Here is a 22,331-nt window from a genome sequence, read left to right as displayed (position 1 = left end):
AGTAGTCAAGTTTAAAACTCATAAAAACTGCATACTTACGATTATATTTTGTATGTAACATAATAAGTGAGCTTGTAGCTCAAATTACGTGTTAAGACTCCTGGATTTATGTCACACAACATCATTCCTTACTAGAAACCATGGGATCCTTCAGTTGAATTACTGGCTAATAGGTTAAATTCTAAAGCTATGGATCATCTTCAGCATATTTCAAAACATCAAGTTTATTCAAATGCTCCAAACTAAAACTATAAAGCCCTGGGCTATAGGAAGTCTTCCATGATGTATTACTTATGGCACTCTTGTTCCTAGAGAGCACTTTTCCTCCCAAGTATTTTCAGGCAACATTTTGCTTTCTGGTAATTACTGAATATGTGCAAGGATTGGAGGGATTTGAGTGTGCAACTAAAAAAACTGGAGATGAAAGAATGAGTTCCAGAGAAAGCTTAGGATGCTGTGAAACCACCTCACAGGAGGTGAGATGCATTTCCAAAGACTGAGAGTAACATTTTGAAAATGTGACCTATTTAGTAAGTATATAAAATACACATCTAGTATCAGACATGATCTATGTGTATTACACATTTTTACAAGTTTCCTTTATTGTAAAGATGATTTTTCATGATCTCAGTAAAAGAGACTATCTATAATGTTGCCTAACATTCTGGGTTCCTGACAGAATTTTACAAGATTTGATCTAGGACCCAACCACTTCCTTTATTGAAGAAAGTGCTCTTTTCACAGTAATTGTTCCTTTTGGAGCAAACTCAAGTACTACTTTTGCACATTCACAAAGCACCTCTGGCATTTCATTATAAAACACTCATTACTGTGAACACAGCTTACATCACATACTGTTCACTTCAGTGCTTATTTTTAAGTGTAAAGTCAGGGACAGAAGTAAAGGTATCTTATAGATATTTAAACATGGTATGGTATATATTAGCTGTATTTGACAAAAGGATTCATTTAAGTCTGACCTGAGTATCTTGGCTAAATACTAAACTTTCAAAATGAACAAAGTTAGGGATGGGGCCACCCACCCTTCTCAAAATTTTAAGCCAAGATTGCTCCTGTCTAAAGAAAATACACAGACAAAGAGTGGAGCAGAGACTGAAGGAAAGGCCATCCAGAGACTGCCCCACAAAGAGATCCATCCCAAACACAGTCATCAAACCCAGAAAATATTGCTGATGCCAAGAAGTACTTGCTGATAGGAGCCTGGTATAGCTGTCTCCTAAGAGGCTCTGCCACAGCGTTACCAATACAGATATGGATGCTTGCAGCCAACCATTATACTGAGCAGGGGGACCCCAATGGAGGAGTTAGGGGAAGGACTGAAGGAGCTGAAGGGGTTTGCATCCCCAGAAGAAGAACATCAGCATCAACCAACCAGATCACCCAGAGCTCCCAGGGACTAAACTACCAAGGAGAGTACACATGGAAGGATCCATGTCTCCAGCTGCATATGTAGTAGAGGATGGCCTTATCTGGCATCAAAGGGAGGGGAGGCCCTTGTTCCTGTGAAGGCTTGATGCCTCAACATAGGGGAATGCTTGGGTGGTGGGGCTGGAGTGGGTATGTGGGTGGGGGAGCACCCTCATAGAAGCAGAGAGAGGGGTGTGGCGTGGGGGTTTCCAGAAGGGAAATCAGGAAGGGGGATAACATTTGAAATGTAAATAAACAAAGTAACCAATAAAACATTTAAATCATAAAATTTACATACATTTAAAAAATTATACAATTATGATTATGTAGGCTAAACAAGTAAAGTTACAAAGCTAGAAATGCTTTTATAAATAATAATCTTTTATATTCTATGTAGTCAATGTTGTACTAGTGAGAAAAATATAGTATATGTAATTCCATTATTTTCCCAGATGCTTCCTTAAAAAAAAAAAAAAAAATCAAACAAACCAAGAAAACAAAGTTCAGGACAATTTATGAATGCACAGGTGGAAAAACACCATAGTGCAAACACAAGAAACAAAGAATAAAATACATGAAATCTATTCCACCTAATGAGTCCCAATGCACCTTCCTGGCACATTTCGTCATTCAACAAGTCTGCACAGTGTGCTAAGACAAGCACAATGGTGAAGAACATTCTCACTCTGTGGTCAAGATATTTTCACTTCCTTAGTGGGCATGTTTATGAAACAGGACATATGATTAAACAAAAGAATGACAGTAAACAAAAAATGCCAATCAAAATAGATTATATTTACTGAAACATACAAATGAGTTTCTTTAAAAAATTATACATGACCTATGTCAGAAAAAGGGGGCTCTGGGAACAAAGAAAGGATTGCAAATATGCTTGTTTTGATAACATATGTAACATGATACAGGGTAAAAATTTACAGAAATCCTTAATCATATGAAAACACAAACTATTTTAAGGCAAATATATAAAATTTATCACAAAATTTCCTTTGGTGTATATAGAAGTAACAAATAATTGAATAGTGAGACAGGCTCTGAATGCTTAGTTCCTTCAGACTTCCCTATTATAAACTGTCACCATGGTACGTGGTAAGTCTTCACAGAATCCTCTCCATCAGTGACATTCATACGGTCTTATTTTTATCTTTAGAGATATGCATTAAAATGCTTTTCTCAGATTTCAATTCATATGCTTATTAGTGACTTATATTTAATGTAATTACTTAGTCTTCTTGAGTGAGAATAATCTATGGTTTTTAAGGACAACTAAATTCTATTTAGCACGTTAATTTTTCCAAACCATGAAATAATTTTACATAATTGGAAAAATTTAAACAGTGTGAAGAAGTTAATGAGGAATTCTACATTTACTCTGGGAAAGATGATTCCTTTCTCATTTGACTTTCACACAAAATCAAATTTATATTTTAGTTTCTCAGAGAATATTTAGTTCTATTAAAGTTTGACACATTAAAATATATTCTCATTTTGTGGTTCTATAACAAGTATATTTATTTTCAAGGTTTTTCCTCTCATTTAGAGGGAGAAGAGGGCAGGCAAGGAAAGGGAAGTGTGTGTGTTTCTGTGTGTGTCTGTGACTGTGTGAGTGTGTGTGTCTGTGACTGTGTAAGTGTGAGTGTGTGTATTTCTGTGTGTGTCTGTGACTGTGTGAGTGTGTGTAGGAGTAGGCTGTGATAGGTGTGTTCATGGAGGTCATAGGACAACTTGCAGAGATTGTTTTTTTTCCTTCTAGTATGTGCGTTCCCTGGGAAAAAACTCTGGTTGGAAGTTCTGATTGTAAGTAGCATGAGCCACTGAGCCATCTTGCACCTGATATTTAATGCCCTCTCAAGAAATGTTTACTGCATGGAAAAATAAAAGACAAATCAAGCAGAGCAGAGGACAAAAATCCTAAATTTTCTGTCCATCTTTTCTATATCAATTTATTTCTGGCTTTTTTAGTTTTTTAATGTAAAGATAAGATCAACATTTTTGTTGTACATAGTACTGAACACATTTGTAAACATTCCTAAATAAAAGATCACAATATTTTAAGTACATACAATTCCCAACTTATACTTGGAGAGGAGATTACACTCTAAGACACTCCAAGATCCACAAGAGTAAAGTCTGAGGAATGAATGCGATGCTTCTGAAATCCTAAGAGTATAGTGGGCCACCGATGCTGACTGCAGCCTCAATCAGCAACAGTGTTACTTTACGATTGCTTCTGCATGTATAAATGTGAGCAGAACACTCAGAATATGCATAACTCATTTGCCAATCAGGACAAGCCCTGGATTATGTATAAACAACATCCATCATTCCCAGGCAAGAGTTGACTTCTAAATCTTAAACAGAATGGTGTATTTGTTTTGAGTGGGAGTAATAACCTAACTATATCCTTTATGTTATGCATTTTTCTATAAGATGATTATTGCTCAACAGAAAGTGTGTTTCCCACGTAACCATGAGTTGCAGTTTCCTTTTAGCTACACGGTAATGATTGCTTTTGTGATGACTTTCTTGCTGTTAAGAGATCATTAGTCCTTGACTTGTGCGACTACACAGCACCGTAATAGTGAGAAGCAAACTTGCAATCAGCCACTGCTTTCCCCTCCTGCAGTATTAATTCTCCTACACTCCTCATATCTGTTCACACTGAAATACAACTTTATTAATATTTTCAGCTTCTTTTAACTCTGTGTTCTTTCACAATATGTGAAAATGTGAACAAAAACACTGATAGCATTTATGCATAAAGCATTGAAAATGAAATAAAACACTCAAAACATTATACAATGTTATTTTATTTTTTCAGACTGTTTTGTCCAGTCGTTTTAGTCTAGTTAAAAAAACTTACATGATTAAATACAGAGTATGAAGTTCAGAGCTGACACATCATGTACCAATTATGTGAAATTTTCTTTACATTACATACTATAATATTATTGATACATAGGTATTCCCAGTAAGAAATCACTCCATCTATTTAGAGATTTAAAAAGATAAAATCCTTAATAATAGCACATCTACAATAGGGTAGTATGAAATGCAACATGAAGGTAAACTCCACTCACTGGAAAAAAGAAGGGTATAGAATGAAAAATGCATTTAAGAGACTTCTCTTCGTAAAGAAAAAAACAGCAGCCTTGCCCTTCCTCAGGGCCCTCAGGGAAGAATTTTCCAGGTCAAGTTGAACATGCATACCAGGTTGCCCAAGCTCACAAGGTCACATGATGGCATTAAGCACAGACTTAAATCAGTCTGCTAGGTTTCCAGTGGTCATAGCCTCCCATCCTCCCTCTGGAATGCGAGTATTTATTCTGAGATATTCTTTTCTTTCTTTTTTTAATAAATTTGGCTAGGGCACACATGTAACGGATTTCCTTCAATGTCTGTTCTTGGGACGTCTAAATTGTCTTAGTAAGTTTTATAAGAAGTTTGAATGCAGTTTCTATTTAGAGTCGGTCATAAGGCCTTGGATGTCAGAGGCTGGGTATTATGGTTGGATATCTTCACAGAGCATTTGTTCCCCACTTAGAGGTATTCTTCTGAGAGGCTATAACATTTTAACATGTGGAGGACCGTTGCAATGTTTCACTGCCCCTCCTGCTCTGCTGCCTACTTTCTCTACTTCTCTGTCCGTAACTATGGAAACACCTTCCACCTCATTGTTCTTGTTCTCACAGACCGAAACACCCTCAAACTGTGAACAAATGCAAGCCTTTCTCCTTGGGCTGTTCCCTGCCAAGTGTACTGGTTACAGCAATACAACAGTATCTATTACTGACTACAGACTGGAATATTTACATATGATGGAGGAGCGAGGGTGAGCACCATCTACTATTCCAACAACTCATCAAAGGAACAGGGCAGGTACACAGTGATAACTGTGAGAAGTCTATGGACCTGAGTGAAAATAAAGCACACCTTCAAATATTTTCAATATTCAGAAATGCAATATTAAATTGTCAGAGGTAAAGTGGCTATGCTAATGTATTACAGTATTTCCTTCCCACCAAAAAAAGAAAAAAAAAAAAAACCAATAGGCCAAGCCATGTGAATTTGGGAGCTATGATTAATGTAAATTCTGCTCCTTATTTAATAACGTGTACATTCTACAATTTTTTTTTCAAATCCACTCTTTTAGGTTTCCTAACACTCTAATATGAATTTAGATTTCTTAACAATATTGAAATTAACTCCTCAGGGATAAACGTAGGGACACTAGGTGTAAGGTATTCAAATTTTTTCTCATGGTTTTTTCATATTGTTGTCACAGTGACTTACAAACTTGTTTAGATATCCTAAGTGTATGTGCTTTCAAGAGTGAGCACAATTTTAGGAAGTGAATGACATAAAGTTCCTTACCCTAAAGTAAAACAGTGTTTATGCCAAGTGTGCATATGAGTTTATACATGTGTGCACATATGGGACAAAAGTAGTAAATGAAAAGATGCTTATAATACCAATGGATAAAAAATAAACTTACCACTTGTCCATTGTGTGGATTCTTATGAGCATATGGAGGTCCACGGATATGATTCCACATCTGGCCAGACGTCATAGCAAAGACTATACACTGAAAACCAGGGTACAATATTTCAATACATAAGCCAGGGAATGCCAGAGTAATGAATATTTTAAAAGTAATGCTCACGATTAAACTACAATTAAAAATCATGTATCAGATCCCACGATTAAAAAAAGAAAAATCCAGTTCCTATAGGATCCTGAGCAAATTACTTACTCTCTCTCTATCTTTAATTCCATAACTATGAAACTAATTCTCCCTCAGAGATACAGTGATGCCTAAATAACACAACATTATGTTAAACACCTGGCAGTGACAATCTGACAGCACTTGCCAACCTGGGACAGTCACCAAAGAACAGCTGAGACATGTGGTAGAGATAAAAAGTGGGATCCTTGTTTCTAAGCTTCATTTGCAAACTCTTTAGGACAACACAAAGCTTATGTACTTAGCTGCATTCAGCGAAGTGCCTCACTACAAATCCAGATCAGTAGAAAAGGAGGCTATATACTCAAGAATATTTTTGTGCCGGTTGGCTCAAAATGAGAAAAATGCATAGGTGTTGGGAACCATGAGAGCCCTGAGATAAACATCCTGCCCCAGCTAATTGAGAACCCTGAGATTAACATCCTGCCTGACAATCACAAGGATCCGGCTTGGCCCTGAGAAAAAGAACATTCATGGAAATCCACCCCCTCCTCACCTGTCACCCCGGAGCTCAACCCCAGAAGATCTTGTAAACTTCCTTCTCCCTCCTTCCTCTCCTCCTCCCTTGTAAACGTCCTTCTCCTTCCTTCCTCTCCCCCTCCCTCCAAGATTTTTGCTTTAAATATGCTCTCCTCAACCAAGTAAACTGCTCCTGACAAGCAATGCTTCCTTGAGTCCTGTTCTTTATTCACAGGTTGTGACCCTCCTCGTTCCCCCGAATAACGTGACCTGCAGGCCAGGTCACATAGGAAAAAAAAAATCTCAATGATAATAAAGCATAACAAGGGGGTGTGGTAATTAACAAGAAGTTATAGACCAGTCACAAAATCTCATGGGTATATGAGTTCTCTTGAAACATTACTATTAAATCCATAAACTTGAAAACTCCTCTAGAATAAAATGTGTGCTTCGGGTCATGCTCAGTACTCTTTAGGCCCTGTAATTTGTCCAATTACTTTTCAGCTCCCTGGCTCTGGTAATTATCTGTCCCCTTAAGGGTTAAAAATAGCAATAAACAACCATCTACACTTGTGTGGTGGTTTTGCTTTTTTGTTTTGTTTTGTTTTTTAAAAGAAAACACAAAGAGCAGGATATGATACACCTTTGGAGAATATAAAACTCAGAGGACTAAGTTGTATTGTGGGTTTTTTTTTTTTTTGGTTTTGGTTTTTTTAATTAAACGTATTCACTTTACAACTCAGGATCAGCCCTTTCTCTCCTCCTAGCACCCCTCATGTAAGTCCTCCCCAAATTTCCCTGAGGAGAAGCCTTCCTCTGGGTTTTGAACCCCTACCCTCTATTGCTCCACCTCACATATCAACTTGATGCAGGACTAGGCCCATCGTCTCCCACTGAGGCCAGTCAAGGTTGTCCATTTAGCTGTGTGGGATCCATAAGTAGGCAGTTATGTAACAGGATCAGTGACAGCTTCAATTGTCTAGGACACCTGCATGAAGACCAATCTGCTAATCTGCTACATATGTGCAGGGGCCCAAGTCCAGTCCCTGTTGGCTCTTTGGTGGGTGGTTCAGTCTCTAGGAGCCCCCAGGGGTCCAGGTTAGTTGACTCTTTTGGTATTCCTGTGGAGTCCCTGTCCTCCTCGGGTCCTTCAATCTTTTTCAAAACTCTTCCATTAAGACTCCCCAAGTCCCATCCTCTGCTTGGGTGTGACTCTCTGCATCTCTTCCCATTGGCTGTTGGGTGGAGCCTCTCAGAGGACAGTTATGCTAGCTAGGCTCCTGTCTGCAAGCACAATGGAGTATTATTAATAGTGCTGGGGACTGGTTCTTGGCCATGGGATGGGTCTAAATTTGGGGCAGTCATTGGATGGCCATTCCCTCAGATTCTGTTCTATGTTAGTCCCTATCTTATAGGCAGGTTACATTTTGCCTAGGCGGCTTTGTGGGTAGGTTTCTGTCTTTATCCTTCCACTGGGAGTCCTGCCTGGCTACGGGAAGTGGCCGCTTCAGGATTCATCATCTCCTACTGCTATATATCTCAGCTAGAGCCACCCCTTAAACGCCCTGTGTCCTCTCCCTATCCCTGATTTATGGCATACCCTAGAGATTGCGCCAGCTCCCCCCGCCCCCTCTCTCTCCTGCTCTCCCTACATATGATCCCCTTTCTAGCCTGCTCCCATCCCCATCCCCTCTTCCACCCGGCTCCCTACTTCCATTGACCTCCAATATCTATTATGTTTTCTCTTCTAAGAAAGATTCAACTATCCCCCTTGTGCTTTCTTTGTTACTTAGATTCTTTGTGTCTGATGATTGTAGCATGAGTATCTTGAACTTTATGGCTAAAATCCATGTATAAGTGAGTACATATAATGTATGCCCTTTGGGTCTGGGTTACTTCACTTGGGATATTTTCTAGCTCCATCCATCTGCCTGTGAAATTCATGATGCCCTTGTTTTTAATGGCTGAGTAATATTCCACTGCGGAGATTACCACATTTTCTGTATCCATTCTTCAGTTGAGAGACATCTAAATTGTTTCCAGTTTCTGGCTACTACCAATAAAGCTATGAACATAGTTGAGCAAATGTCATTGCAGTATGGTGAAGGATCTTTTGGGTATATGCCCAGGACTAGTATAGCTGGCTCTTAATGTAGAACACTTCCAAATCTTCTGAGAAACCACCAAAATGATTTCCAGGGTGGTTGTGCAAGTCTGCACTCCACCAGCAGTGGAGCGTGTTTCTCTTCCTCCATCAGCATGTCAGCATGTGCTGTCTTTTGAGTTTTTTTGTTTGTTTTTTGTTTTTTCTGAGACAGGGTTTCTCTGTGTAGCTCTGGCTGTCCTGGAACTCACTCTGTAGACCAGGCTGGCCTCGAACTCAGAAATCCACCTACCTCTGCCTCCCAGTGCTGGGATTAAAGGCGTATAACACCACCGCCCAGAGTCTTTTGAGTTTTTAATCTTAGCTATTTTGACGTGTGTAAGGTTGAAATCTGAAACTAGTTTTGATTTGTTATTTCCTTGATGACTAAGGACGTTGAACATTTCTTTAAGTGCTTCTGGACCACTTGAGATTCCTCTGTTGAGAATTCTCTATTTAGCTCTGTGCCCCATTTTTCAGTTCAGTTATTTGGACTGCCAGTGTCTACCTTCGAGTTCTTGAGATATTTTGGATGTTACCCCTTTCAGAGGTAGAGTTAGTAAAGAGGTTTTCCCAGTCTGCAGGCTCTTTTTTTGTCTTGATGATGGTGTCTTTCGACTTATAGAATCTTTTCAGTTTCATGAGGTCCCATTTATGAATTTTTGACCTTAGTGCCTGAGACATTGGTGTTCTGCTCAGGAAGTTGTCTCCTGTACCCATGAGTTCAAGCCTATTCTCCACTTTCTCACTATTAGATGTAGTGTATCCAGAAAACACAGATATAATTTGGAAACTGAAGTCACAGTGGCCTACAAGCATCATAGTTGGGTGGAAATCAAATATAAAACAATCTTGACAGCCTCAACCTGACGGAGGAAGGTATTTACTTGGGACATCTGCATCACCTCCTCCAAGACTCACAGAACATCACAGTAGAGGGATGAGAAAGACTACAAGAGCTAAAGGACAGTAAGGAATGTTGTGCAAAGTTGTCTTCCAGAAATGATATGGTGTTGTGTCAATGGATTCAACAGCACACCTACAAGTACAAGACCTATATGCACTGGGCCAATCAACATTCTATCATAGAACTTTAGAAAGGAAAATATTTTTATACTTCAGATAGCTATACTTCTAACGAGAATGAGTTACAAAAGGGAAGACTTTGTAATAACATTGAAAAAACAGAGAACAGTTGGAGTGTTGTTATTGCATAAGCAGGAAGGGAAACGATCTAGCACATAAGCAGGAGGTGTTAGCCTCAGATAGTAGAAGAAGCTGCTCAGTGACTACAGTAGCCCAAACACAAGGTTTACCTATCAAACATGGGGCTACAGGGTAGTATGGGAATCTATATCCAATAGAAACAAATCTCCATTTGCAATTTTAACAAAAATAATTAACTTCAAATATACATTTAAGTGCCAGATCAACCATTCTTGTGGCATGCGATTTTCTCTCGATGATACAAATACAGAAATTTTCCTAAGATTTCCATGTTATAGAAGTCAATATCACAAAATGTTTATATTCAGAATTACATCTAAGTTATGATACTCAGACCATGATTACATCTGTGTCATATTAATATAGTAATAGATACAAATGCAAACATGTTTTGCTAGTACTAAAGAGAAAATGACCAAGTTATATTAAACACATACATCAAAATTAAGCAACAACATAATCCTTTAGCTAGCTGTTTATTCAAGAGTCCAACAGCTGGAGTAATAAACATAAAGGAACCTTAAGGAGAGGATTCTCTGCTAAGTCATGAAGACAAACTTACAGAAATCCAAAACTCACTAAGTTGTGGCAATTTTTACAAGATACAAGATAATTCTGAGTTAACACAATCTTCTAAAATGCCAGACATGCCAAATTTATGCCAGTCATCTTTAAGCATGACACATTTCTGACTTTCAAATATGTGTTAAAAATTTGTCACCATTTCAACATGCTCCTTAATTTAGGAAACTCAATTTTTGCCATTAATGTAATTGGAACTTTTATTAAATAATATATCCAGAAAATGCACAATTTATGAGGAGCCGTCTATGAACCATGAGAAAGTGAGTAAAGGTCCTCTTGTAAATGAGAAAAATAAAGAACAGTACTATTTTAAGACAAGAGCCTTCTATGTTACTCTCTGAGAGTTACCAAGACAGCCTCTTAAGAGAAAACATTTTCTTGAAACTACTGCAGTAAAAATTAGTGCACATCCTCTTTCACAGATGGAGTGAAGCTGTTCTCAACAGCAAGAAGTAAATGCACATACCCGAGGGGCCACAAAGCTAAACATCCTCTTCAATAACTGGGGCTAGATGTGTATCCTTGGGTATCTCACTTGAGGCTTCATTGAGTCATGTAACAATTTAACTTTATAATGCATTAGATATTATGGTAGTTGAATTCATTTTCCTATATTAATGAAATTGGATATTAGGTGACAGTGCCCACTTCTCTTCTTTTAGTATTTGGTTATGTGCCTTACTGTTACTGTCTTGTTGAAGTTCTTTATACTTGTGGATCAGGACTTTGTTAAATAGAGAGAGGAAGCCTTAGCAAATGGGCGGTTTTCCTTTTATTGTTTTAGAAGTATCATTTAGCCAGTAGTTTTTAATGTTAATATAGCTCATTTATTTCTGCAAGTATAGTTACTTCATCTTCTGATCTAAGATAATCTTGTCTAACAATGAATATCTACATTCTTGTGAAAGTATTATGCTCCCCATTAGTCATAATTCATTTGTTCTTTTGTAAAGAGTGGGCGGTGAGACACAAATTCATGAGTTTTCAGTCCCACTGAATTAGATGTCTGGCTCACAATATATAACTTTATAACCATAAACCTGTTTGTAAATAATAACTGTGTTCTCCCTATCTTGCTGTGAAATGAACACCATGACATTACTAAGGATCTGCAGTGAAAGCCAGTTTTGTAAGTATAAACTTCAACCACTCTAGCTTCTCTTTCATGCTAATTCTATTCTTGCCCCTTTACATTCACAGACATAGTAGCACCTCTTTTGTCAAATGTCAAAAAAAATTTTCCTGAATTTTCTTTTCTTTTCTTTTCTTTTTTTGTTTTTCAAGACAGGGTTTCTCTGTATAGCCCTGGCTGGCCTGGAATTCACTTTGTAGATCAGGCTGGCCTCGAACTCAGAAATCCACCTGCCTTTGCCTCCCAAGTACTGGGATTAAAGGCATGCACCACCACTGCCCCGCCTGAATTTTCTTACAGTGAAAATGCATACTCTTACAATGTGGAGTAATCCAATCTGTGATAACATACCTTTGCTTAAGTTTCTTTCTTTAAAACAATTTCTTTAAATGTCATGTGGTAGCTGTCTGCTTACTTACTTTTTAGTGTACTGACAGGTTTTTTTATGGTATGACAATGAATGATTTCTTTAAAACTTCATTTTCTTTTATAAAAGTATTTAAATATCTTTATATTGTTAATGTATGAATATTGACTATATCAACCTTAATGATTTATTCAATAGCTATTCTCATTCATATTTCTTCTCTTCTCCATTTTTTTATACATTCAGAGCCCACAATAAAATCCATCTATGTTCATGAGGATCTATTATTTTCTTATATTTAAATGTTGGTGTCATAACTAAAAATCAGTTATTGTTTCAGAAAGCTTAGAAATCTTCTGTTCTTACTCATAAAAATATATATAAAACAAGGGTATTTCTTAATTGTTTGGGAGAGTTAGCCACCTCCCCCTTTTTTTAAATTTGAGGGTTTAAGAATGTACTCCATAGAGTAGAATGCAGACACTGGTGCCTTGATTTGTACACTGAATTTATTCAAGTTTCTTTGTAATTGCCAATTTCATTGTTAAAGTTCAATCCCTTAATCTAACAAGGCATCTATTGAGTCATGGCTATATTATGACCCTGAAAAAGCTTATATCTACTTCAGACTAAGCCTCTACTCAGAGACTTAAATTAAATTTCCTAAGGCAAATTTGGATCCCCAAATTGGAATTGTCACAATACAATATTGAAAAGGAGTCTACCTTACTTCTAGGATTTTAAAATTATCCTGCCCTTGGCAAATGTGTTAAGATAAGTTTCTGCCAAATTTGTTATTCCTTTTTCTGTATCTCTGTAGAACCAGATACATGGGTATTAAAGTGAGGCTAAAATAGAGACACTGTAAAGAGCAACAGTAAACATCACTTAGATGATGCTGCCCCACAGAATTCAAGGAGCAGCTTCAAAGACAATTCCACAGGAAAATATCCCCGCTCCCCGAGCAATGCCTTTAAATTAGTCTTCAAAACGTTCCATCTTGGAAAACAAACATTTGAGCATGTTATCATATGCATAGCTGGCTGACCTTCTTAACTATACAGGGGAGGCTCTGAAAGCAGGGCTCAGGTCCCAGTTTTGTCCTAGCTTATCTTTGTGTCACCATAAGATTCCTGAGTGTTTTGAGCTTTGTCAGGGTCATAATGTAGCCATGACTCAATACATTCCTTGTTAGATTAAGGGACTGCACTTCAACAATGAAAATGGCAATTACAAAGAAACTTGAATAAATTCAGCATACCAAACCAAGGCACCAATAGAGAGAATGTCTGTATTCTAAGCTATTGAGTACATTCTTAAACCCTCAAGTTAAAAAAAAAAAAAAGATGGTTAAGTCTCACAAACAATTAAGAAGAAATATTCTTATCATATCAAACTTTCTTGATAAATACATGAATAAAAGAAGGGTAAACACATTGAAACCCACAACTATTATTATAAAGTTGATCTAAATAAAGTAGTACAAGTCAAGAAGAAAAATTAAAATGTACTAACTTCTCAACATGAGCTCTTCATGGCACAATGCTAGTGAAAATAACTGTGTCTTAAGTTTTCATGGAACCTAAATTATGTCTTTTCAGTTAACTTTCACTCAGTCAACAAGCCCTTCTTAGCACTTTCATATGCTCAGCACAAGTCTACAAGGATATGCTTCACACCTCATGCTTATAAGGAGGACTGACTTTCACTCTTTGTACAACAGGCAAGCATTCAACAGAACTCAACATATAGTAGCATCTGTCTCACAGACAGAAATTTCTAGAACCCTGTGGGCAGACTAAGACTAACATTTATAATCCTGTTGTTTTCAAAATGGATTCCTCAGCTCCTGAGACTCTCCAGGGGCAAGTTTGTTCCACACCACTGTACAGTTAACAACGCTAAGAAATGGATTTAAATAAAACATTTTGCTTCATTAAAATGTTTCACACTTTATTTTTTTAAAAGAACAAGATACAAAACATCAGTGAAAAATAAATATAGTTCTAGTTCTGTATTTGTGGGTTTCCCATGTAAATTTGGCTCACCAGAGATCAGAAACAAGGTTTTAAAATATTGACTACTCTGAAATGTATAGACATGCTTTTTGTCCCTAAGTGGCAAAATGTGATAAGAATTTACATATGTACATATTAATTAATAATCTCCAAAATTATTATAATGAAAGCTATATTCTAAACTATGATATTTTACATCAAGGGCATAAGCACTGTACTGGTTGGTTTTGTGTGTCAACTTGACACAAGCTAGAGTTATTAGAGAAAGAAGCTTCAGGTGAGGAAATGCCTCCATGAGATCCAGCTGTAAGGCATTTCTCAGTTAGTGATCCAGGGGGAGGTCTTTTGTGGGTGGTGCCATCCCTGGGCTGGTAGTCTTGGGTTCTATAAGAGAGCAAGCTGTGCAAGCCAGGAGAAGCAAGCCAGTAAAGAACATCCCTCCATGGCCTCTGCATCAGCTCCTGCTTCCTGACCTGCTTGAGTTCCAGTCCTGACTTCCTTTGGTGATGAACAACAATGTGGAAAGTGTAAGGTGAATAAACCCTTTCCTCCCCAACTTGCTTCTTGGTCATGATGTTTTATGCAAGAATAGAAACCCTGACTAAGCACTTACAGATTATTCTATCTAGATGAGTCCTGGACAATCCCCAACAGGTACAAAAGAATGGAAATATTCATTATTTTAAGCGATTTTGATTTTATCTTTAAAATAAAATGCAATTGAATACTCCCAGGTCACACACATCTTTTCCTATAGTCTTCCTCCAGGACCCCATCCTTTTGTCTCAGCTATAAACTCCCATGTCACTCCTTGGGATCCTACCTGCCATGCAGGCCAGGGAATCGGAAAAGCTGTCTTACCTCTTCACTACCAATTCCAATCCCTGAGTCCTAAGCCCAGCTTTGTAGCTGACCACCTGCTGTGGCTTCTTATTCCTCTCTGCCCTGATTTCCAGAGGCCTACACAGATGCTGGTGCCACACCTAGCTTCCCTCTCTCTGGTGGAAGACCTCTCTCTTCTAGGTCATCCACAGAGAACATCAGAGGAGAAGCCAGTAAAGGGTGTATCTCATACTCTTCAGAGCTCAGGGGCTATCAGGTCAATGCTAGACTTTGACCTTTAATTAGCAGAGTTTTCCCACAATAATTCTCCATAGATATTTATTAGATTGCATATAAAAACTACCTATTTAAAAAACAGGCATCCCTATCTTCCAAAGAATCAGATGCCAAATTGAGTAAGTGTTCAGATATCCTTAAATGTCTACTTCCCTGAAAAATTAACATCAAAAAATTGTTTCCCACTTGGAAAGGTGAACAACCAACCACAGAGACAGCATTATTATATTAGTGAAAAGTTAAAAACTGTTATTATTAAAATACATATTTGAGGGATACTTTACACCCTTCTGTAAAATCAGAGCCACCCAATAACTTTCAATGTCTGTTCTAACAAATCATAATGTGTTTAAGGCATAAGGACCTTTCCTGAATGTAAAACTTGTCTGAGAATGCGTACTAATCTTCAGCCCTTTAAGCTTCTCGTAAAGTCTAAGTAATGAAATAGACATAATTTGTGAGGCAGAGGAACATGAGGGTGTGAGACCCGTCCACTAGTGCAGCTCCTCAGCAGTTAACAGACGGGAGGAGCTGCAGCCCACGGTGACTTACTGAGATAACAGGGCTGGCTTATTAGACTTTTAATGATGGCTTATCTTTCATGGTTTTAATTCTCAGATCCTTGGTATGTTTTCTTTTGTGTCTGAAATGAATGTTACTATTCACCACACTAATATTGCCTAGGTTAAAGTGACAGGAATCTTTGAAAAATTATATGGCTATGGAGCTCTGCAGTATGAGCTATACACTACCCTATTTTAACCCATTCTAGTATTTCAAGCAACATTGCTTTTTGAAAATTATAACATTTCCATTTGTCCTATGTTATAATTCAGTATTTTACTCAACCATTCTGCTTCAACAGCATCATAAATCAGGACCCAACTAATTCTCTAAGGAAAAGAAAAAAAGAAGTTAAATGAGAACCAATCAGTGACCTGTCCTCTGTTCCCTAGACCACTATTGCCTTTTATGAGCACGACGTATTTAAGAATCATTTTTCCTGCTCAAGATGTCCAAAGGTAGTAAAATCTACCTGTATTACTTCTGAAATTTAACTTTGAAGTCAGGAAGCTATGAGATATGTATGTATAAATATCTCCAGAGCTCATTTCCTCTTTTCCAGGAAGTTCAAATCTTTCAGGCTATTTTATGCATAAACCACTATGAATAACTTTCTCCTTTTTGCAATATATACTGTATTCTTATTCTAACTGTGAACCAAAAGCAATAAAGTATAGTAGTAAATATAATTAATACCCTTTTAAGACAGTTTGTCTAGAGGTGAGGACTTGTAACACCAAGTAATTCATTGAAAAGTATGTTTTTAAATGGATGAGCTATAAAACATACACTTAGTAATTTCTATGCTTTCTCCTTACTAGAAAATGGTATGAAGCAGGAGGCTGAGGAGATGGCTTAGAGGGTAGGTTGAGTGTAGGCCTGTAGAGATGGGTTAGCAGTTAAGTGCACCGACTGCTCTTCCAGAGGTCCTGAGTTCAAATCTCAGCAACCACATGGTGGCTCACAACCATCTGTAATGGGATTTTGGAAGAAGTAGCTACAGTACACCAAGACAAGAAGGTCTAGTGTGTCTGTAATTCTAGCACTGAGGAAAGGGAGCCAGGAATATTTTTAAAGGCAGCTGGACAAGTCTAGCTGAATTACTGAGCTTCTTGATTAATGAGAGATGCTGTGTCAAAAAATTGGGTTCGTGAACCAAAGAGTATGCAGGGTCTGGACCTAAGCCTTCTACACATTTGTAGCAGATGTGCAGCTTGGCCTTCATGTTGGTCCCCTGGAGCAGGGGCTGTCTTGGACTCTGATGTTTGCCATTGGATCCCCTCCCCTTACCTGGACTTACTGCTTGGGCTCAATGGGAAAGGATGCCCTTAGTCTAATCAGATTTGATGTTGAAGGGTGGGTAGGTACCCAAAAGGAGGCTGGGTGCTTCTCCTTTAGTGAAGAGAAGAGGAGGCAGTAATGGGGGAGGGGTTTGTGACGGGGAGAGGACAGGATCTGGAACTAGAATGTAAAGTGAATAAAGAAAAAAAAAGAGTGAAAAAATTGGGTGGGTAGAAAAAAAATATAATATACCCAATGTCATTCTCTGGTCTCCATGGACATCCCTATAAACATAGCGACGTAAATACATACACAGATAAAACACACACACACACACAAACACACACACACAGAAAAGGAAATGGACAGAAAATCCATAAGCACTCTTTTTCTGGATAATTCCTTTTGCATAATTGGTACATTCCTGTATAACTCATCAGTGCTAAGAACTATTCTTTTGCTAGGCAGTCAAAAGATTTTTTATAATAGAATTACTCAAAATAAGACACTAACATTTCTGCCAAAGCTGAAAGTGAAGTCTTGCTTCCAAAGGAAAAAGAAGGCGTTTATTTAAAACAGGCAAGTATTTCGGAAACTGAATAAACAAAGTAGCATTTTAGATAGCATCTTAAATGCTGAAGAAAGTCTCCAAAATAGGTTAAAAGGAGACAGAAATGAATAACTTATATTTACACATTATAAAGAATTAAGGCTGGTGACAGTCGGGATGGCAGTAATAGTTGTAGAAGACAGAAAATTGTGACTACGATCATTCAGAGGGCATGTTTGATATTACTGCTGCTTAAAGGACTTCACTTCTATCAGTTACCAACAGATAAATGACACTGAGATTTTAATCTATATGTTAAAAAAGGAAGAGATATTTAAAAGTCACATAGTTTATTTTTTACAACGTCATCATCTGAGCCGAGTTGTAAATGCACCATCTGAAAACATGTCTGTCTGGTGTCTAAAAGGCTGCCACTGGGTAGTGGTTCACCTGCTGACGTTCCCCTGTCAGGTATTTGACTGTGAGTATTAGAATATATTCTATTTTAAGTTTTCAAAATGAAACACAACAACAAACTATGCATGGTGCAATAGATGAAATAAGAACTGATCTGTTGTTATATTTAAAACACAACAGATAAATGGTCATCTATGCATTCTTGCTACCATAGTGGGTTCCTGTGTCCAGGGCGCTATACCCAACATGAAACAATGTGCCTGAATTTAAAGACACAGAGCTTAGTGACTATAGATACAGTCAAGTAGGTTCAAATTCCAGTTCAGAGTTTCCATCCGTGTGAAATGAAGCAACTTGACTGTAACTGGTTATGTTCTTGCTTGTAAAATAATAGAAACTTCTTTGCATGGTTGCTGTGAGGCTCAAAGAGAAAGTAAACATAATAAATAGTAATATTGATCATTACTCACTTCTGATATGCTAATTAAGGAATCTTCTTGGATGTGAGAATGCAGAAAAGAAAGCTGACCAGTACTTTTTCTTTTAGGGTGAAGGAGTGGAAAGATTTAAATACTAGCGACTTTTAAAATTCCAACAAGACTTTGAAGAAAAACTTGTATTTTAGAAATTATTTTAGAAATAATTTTTAGAAATTATTATAGATTAACTGAAATAAGCATCCCAAAATCTGGCCGAAACAAACTTCCCTTCCTTTTTTTACATGACTCACTCTAAGATTACCCACTGTCTATTTAATTATATCAACTTAATCAATACAAAGAAATATATAACCTTTCTAAATAAGTGTTACAATCTTTACACTTAAAAATATGAATTTAAGCTGGGCAGTGGTGGCGCACACCTTTAATCCCAGCACTTGGGAGGCAGAGGCAGAAGGATTTCTGAGTTTGTGGCCAGCCTGGTCTACAGAGTGAGTTCCAGGACAGCCAGGAACACAGAGAAACCCAGAGAAAACCAAAAAAATATGAATTCAAACACATTTCTCGTTACTGAAAAGGCAAAGAGGTTTTATGTGGATATCTAAACTTTGCATGTTCCTAGAGAAGAGAAAACTGCAGTGTGGTCTGTCCCTCAATCTTCCCTGTGGAGGGTGGTCTGTCAGTCTATCCTTTAGTGCCTGTTGCCTTGTTTGTTAGTCTGTCCTATGGTGACTGCTGCCTGGTCTGTCAGTCTGTCCTGTGCTGCCTTGGTTTGTCTACTTTCACTCTACCCTAGCAATTGCAAATCAGTTCTGAAGATCCCTAACTACTTGGTGAATTTAAAATATAAAATATGTCTGAAGAGTGTACAGAGTTACTGGACATAGGCAAAGTGAGGATTTGCTGTATGTTAATTATACATACTACATTACACATGTCTGTTTTTAATATACTAACCATAAATATTTCAGAGATATTGTTGGATTAACTTTTTACCATATTCTACTTTAACTGGACAAATGAATCGACTTTACCCTGGCACGTGAGTGCATACACAGTCACACTTGGACATGTACACCCTCCCTGCTAACCCTACTCTCTTCTTCTGGGATACTTACAATATTTTTTTATTACCATACACTCTTCCTATGAAGTATTCTATTTTTAATTTTGTATCTAAATTGTGCCATATATAAAATACCTATGAGCCCACTACTAAAGTGTACTACTGTCAGTTCGCCACAGTCTTAAAGTGTCAAATGACAACTATAGTACAAGAAAATCATTCTAAGGATGAATTTCTACTTCCTCTATAATTTTTACTAATATTTTGATTTAACATATGATTAACTTCACTAATAAAATGAAGAGTAGTAAAACAAAATTAAGCATGATTTTTAAATCTTCACTACAAAGTTATGTACTATGGAGTTTGACAGATAAGAACTACCCAATTAACAATGTTCACATTAACTCATACTTTAATAATCTTTTAAAATTATGATGAATTATTATCATGTGGTGTCTAACATTATTCATTATTACAATCTTATTTCTCCATTAAACAATCAGTGTGATTCTTTACAATTAACAAAATTTTGTTAGTCTTTCCCATGACACAATGCTTCCTACTTTTACAATATTTACACTATTTCCTATAGGATCTGTTTTATATCCATCAGTACAGTATGCAGCATGCCTAAAAACCTACTCCTACATTTAGCCTTCTCTAAAAATCCTAAATTCTTAGGAATATTTTGAAAGATACAGCTTTTTTTATTATCCATAAAAAAATGACTGCAATAAATTCTATAAACTACGGCATATTTCTTTATTTTCTTTTTCTGATATAAACTACTTTATAACCATTTAATAATACATATTTCATATATTATAAATTGTTCACATTATTTGTATGGTTCCTACTTAAGAGAAGCCTTCTTTTCCTTAACTCCCTATTGGTTTATTGAGACAGGAGCAATTTTCAGCTTGGTAGCCATTTTTTATTTATAAAGAAATCTGCTGTTTCTTAAAATTTAATATATCAACATAGCCAGATGTAGTGGTGCAAGCCTTTAATTCTAGCCTCTGGAGGCAAAGACAAGTGGATGTTTAAGTTTAAGGACAGCCTGGTCTACAGTATGAGTTCTAGAACAGTCAGGGCTACATATTGAGACCCTGCCTCAAACGAAACAAAACAAAACCTAAAAATAATCACATTTATTTTGTCTATCAGAACCTATCCAGATTAATTTGATTTATACCAATGAATTTCCAAACACTTGATTCCTCCAAATAAATTTAGCCAAAGATTGATTAACTTTCAAGATCAACAGAGATCTGCCATATTCCAAGAGGTATGGTTCTACCATAATAAGAAAAGGATCAAATATTTTCCCCAAAACATCAGAAAACATCTCAGGATGACGATAGAGGACTTTAAGAAGGACATAAATACTCCCTTAAAGAAATGCAGGAGAAAAAAAAAAAAAAGGAAAACAGGTAGAAGCTCTTAAAGAGGAAATAAGAAATTCCTTCAAGAAGAGGCTCAACAGCCATCCATCGAACTGAGTGCAGGGTCCCCAGTGAAGGAATTAGAGAAAAGACCAATGGAGCTGAGGGGTTTGTAGCCCCTTAGGACGAACAACAACATGAACTAACTAGTACCCTCGGAGCTCCCAGGGTCTCAACCACCAACCAAGGACTGCACATAGAGGGGTCTGATTGTTCAAGCAGCATGTGTATGGTAGAGGATTGCAAAATCGATCATCAATAGGAGGAGAGGACCTCGGCCCTGTGAAGGTTCTGTGCCCCAGTGTAGGGGAATGCCAGGGCCAGAAAGTAGGAGAGGGCGGGGTGGCAGGCATGGGGAGGGGGGAGGCAACAGGGGTTTGTTTTTGTTCGTTTTTTTGTTTTTTGGAGGGGAAACTGGGAATGGAGAAATTCGCATGTAAATAAAGAAAATATCTAAAATTAAAAAAAAAATAATTCAAGTACAATGAAGAAAAAAAAAAAGAATTTCAGGAAAACACAACCAAATAGAAGTAATTGAAGACAAACATCCAGGATCTAAAAGCGGAAATAGAAATAAGAAAGAAATCACAAAGGGAGACAACCCTGGAAATAGAAAACCTAGGAAAGTGATCAGGAGTCATAAATGGAAGCATCACCAACAGAATACAAGAGATAAGAAGAGAGAATCTCAGGTGCAGAAGATACCATAGAAAAAACTGACACAACAACATTCAAAGAAAATGGAAAACGCAAAAATCTCTTAACCCAAATCATCCAAGAAATCCAGGACACAATGAGAAGACCAAACCTAAGGATAATAGGTGTAGAAGAGAGTGAAGATTCCCAACCTAAAGTGTCAGTAAATATCTTCAACAAAATTAAAGAGAATTTCCCTGACATAAAGAAAGAGATGCCCCTGAACATACAAGAAGCCTTCAGAACTCCAAATAGATTAGACCAGAAAAGAAATGGCTCCCATCACTTAATAATCAAAACACCAAATGCACAAAACAAAGAAAGAATATTAAAAGCAGTAAGGGAAAAAGGTCAACTAACATATAACAGCAGACCTATCAGAATTACACCAGACTTCTCACTAGAGACTACAAAAGCCAGAAGATCCTGGGCAGATGTCATACACCCCTAAGAGAACACAAATGCCAGCCTAGGCTACTATACCCAGCAAAACTAACAATTACCATAGCCGGAGAAAACAAGATATTCCATGAAAAAACAAATTTACACAATATCTTTCCACAAATCCAGCTCTACAAAGGATAATAGATTGAAAAATCCAAAACAAGAAGGGAAGCTATAACCTAGAA

General features: G+C 37.2%; 1 protein-coding gene across 3 annotated transcripts in view; it reads right to left on the bottom strand.

Annotated features, from left to right (window-relative positions):
• The window catches only part of Tusc3 (tumor suppressor candidate 3), a 136,700-nt gene that overhangs the window by 33,330 nt on the left and 81,039 nt on the right, over nt 1-22,331 (bottom strand). For 2 of the 3 annotated variants that reach the window (XM_031339562.1, XM_031339563.1), the window contains exon 6: nt 5,942-6,031. The exons of the other annotated variant lie outside the window; for it this stretch is intronic. In XM_031339562.1, coding sequence (XP_031195422.1) covers nt 5,942-6,031 — 90 coding nt within the window. The remainder of the gene's footprint in view (nt 1-5,941; nt 6,032-22,331) is intronic. 3 annotated transcript variants of the gene reach the window in all.

This window comes from Mastomys coucha, unplaced genomic scaffold (genome assembly GCF_008632895.1).
Source record: "Mastomys coucha isolate ucsf_1 unplaced genomic scaffold, UCSF_Mcou_1 pScaffold22, whole genome shotgun sequence".
Classification (NCBI taxonomy): domain Eukaryota; kingdom Metazoa; phylum Chordata; class Mammalia; order Rodentia; family Muridae; genus Mastomys; species Mastomys coucha.
The sequence above is the reverse complement of the archived record's forward strand: the minus strand, read 5'-3'. Positions and strand labels throughout refer to the sequence as shown.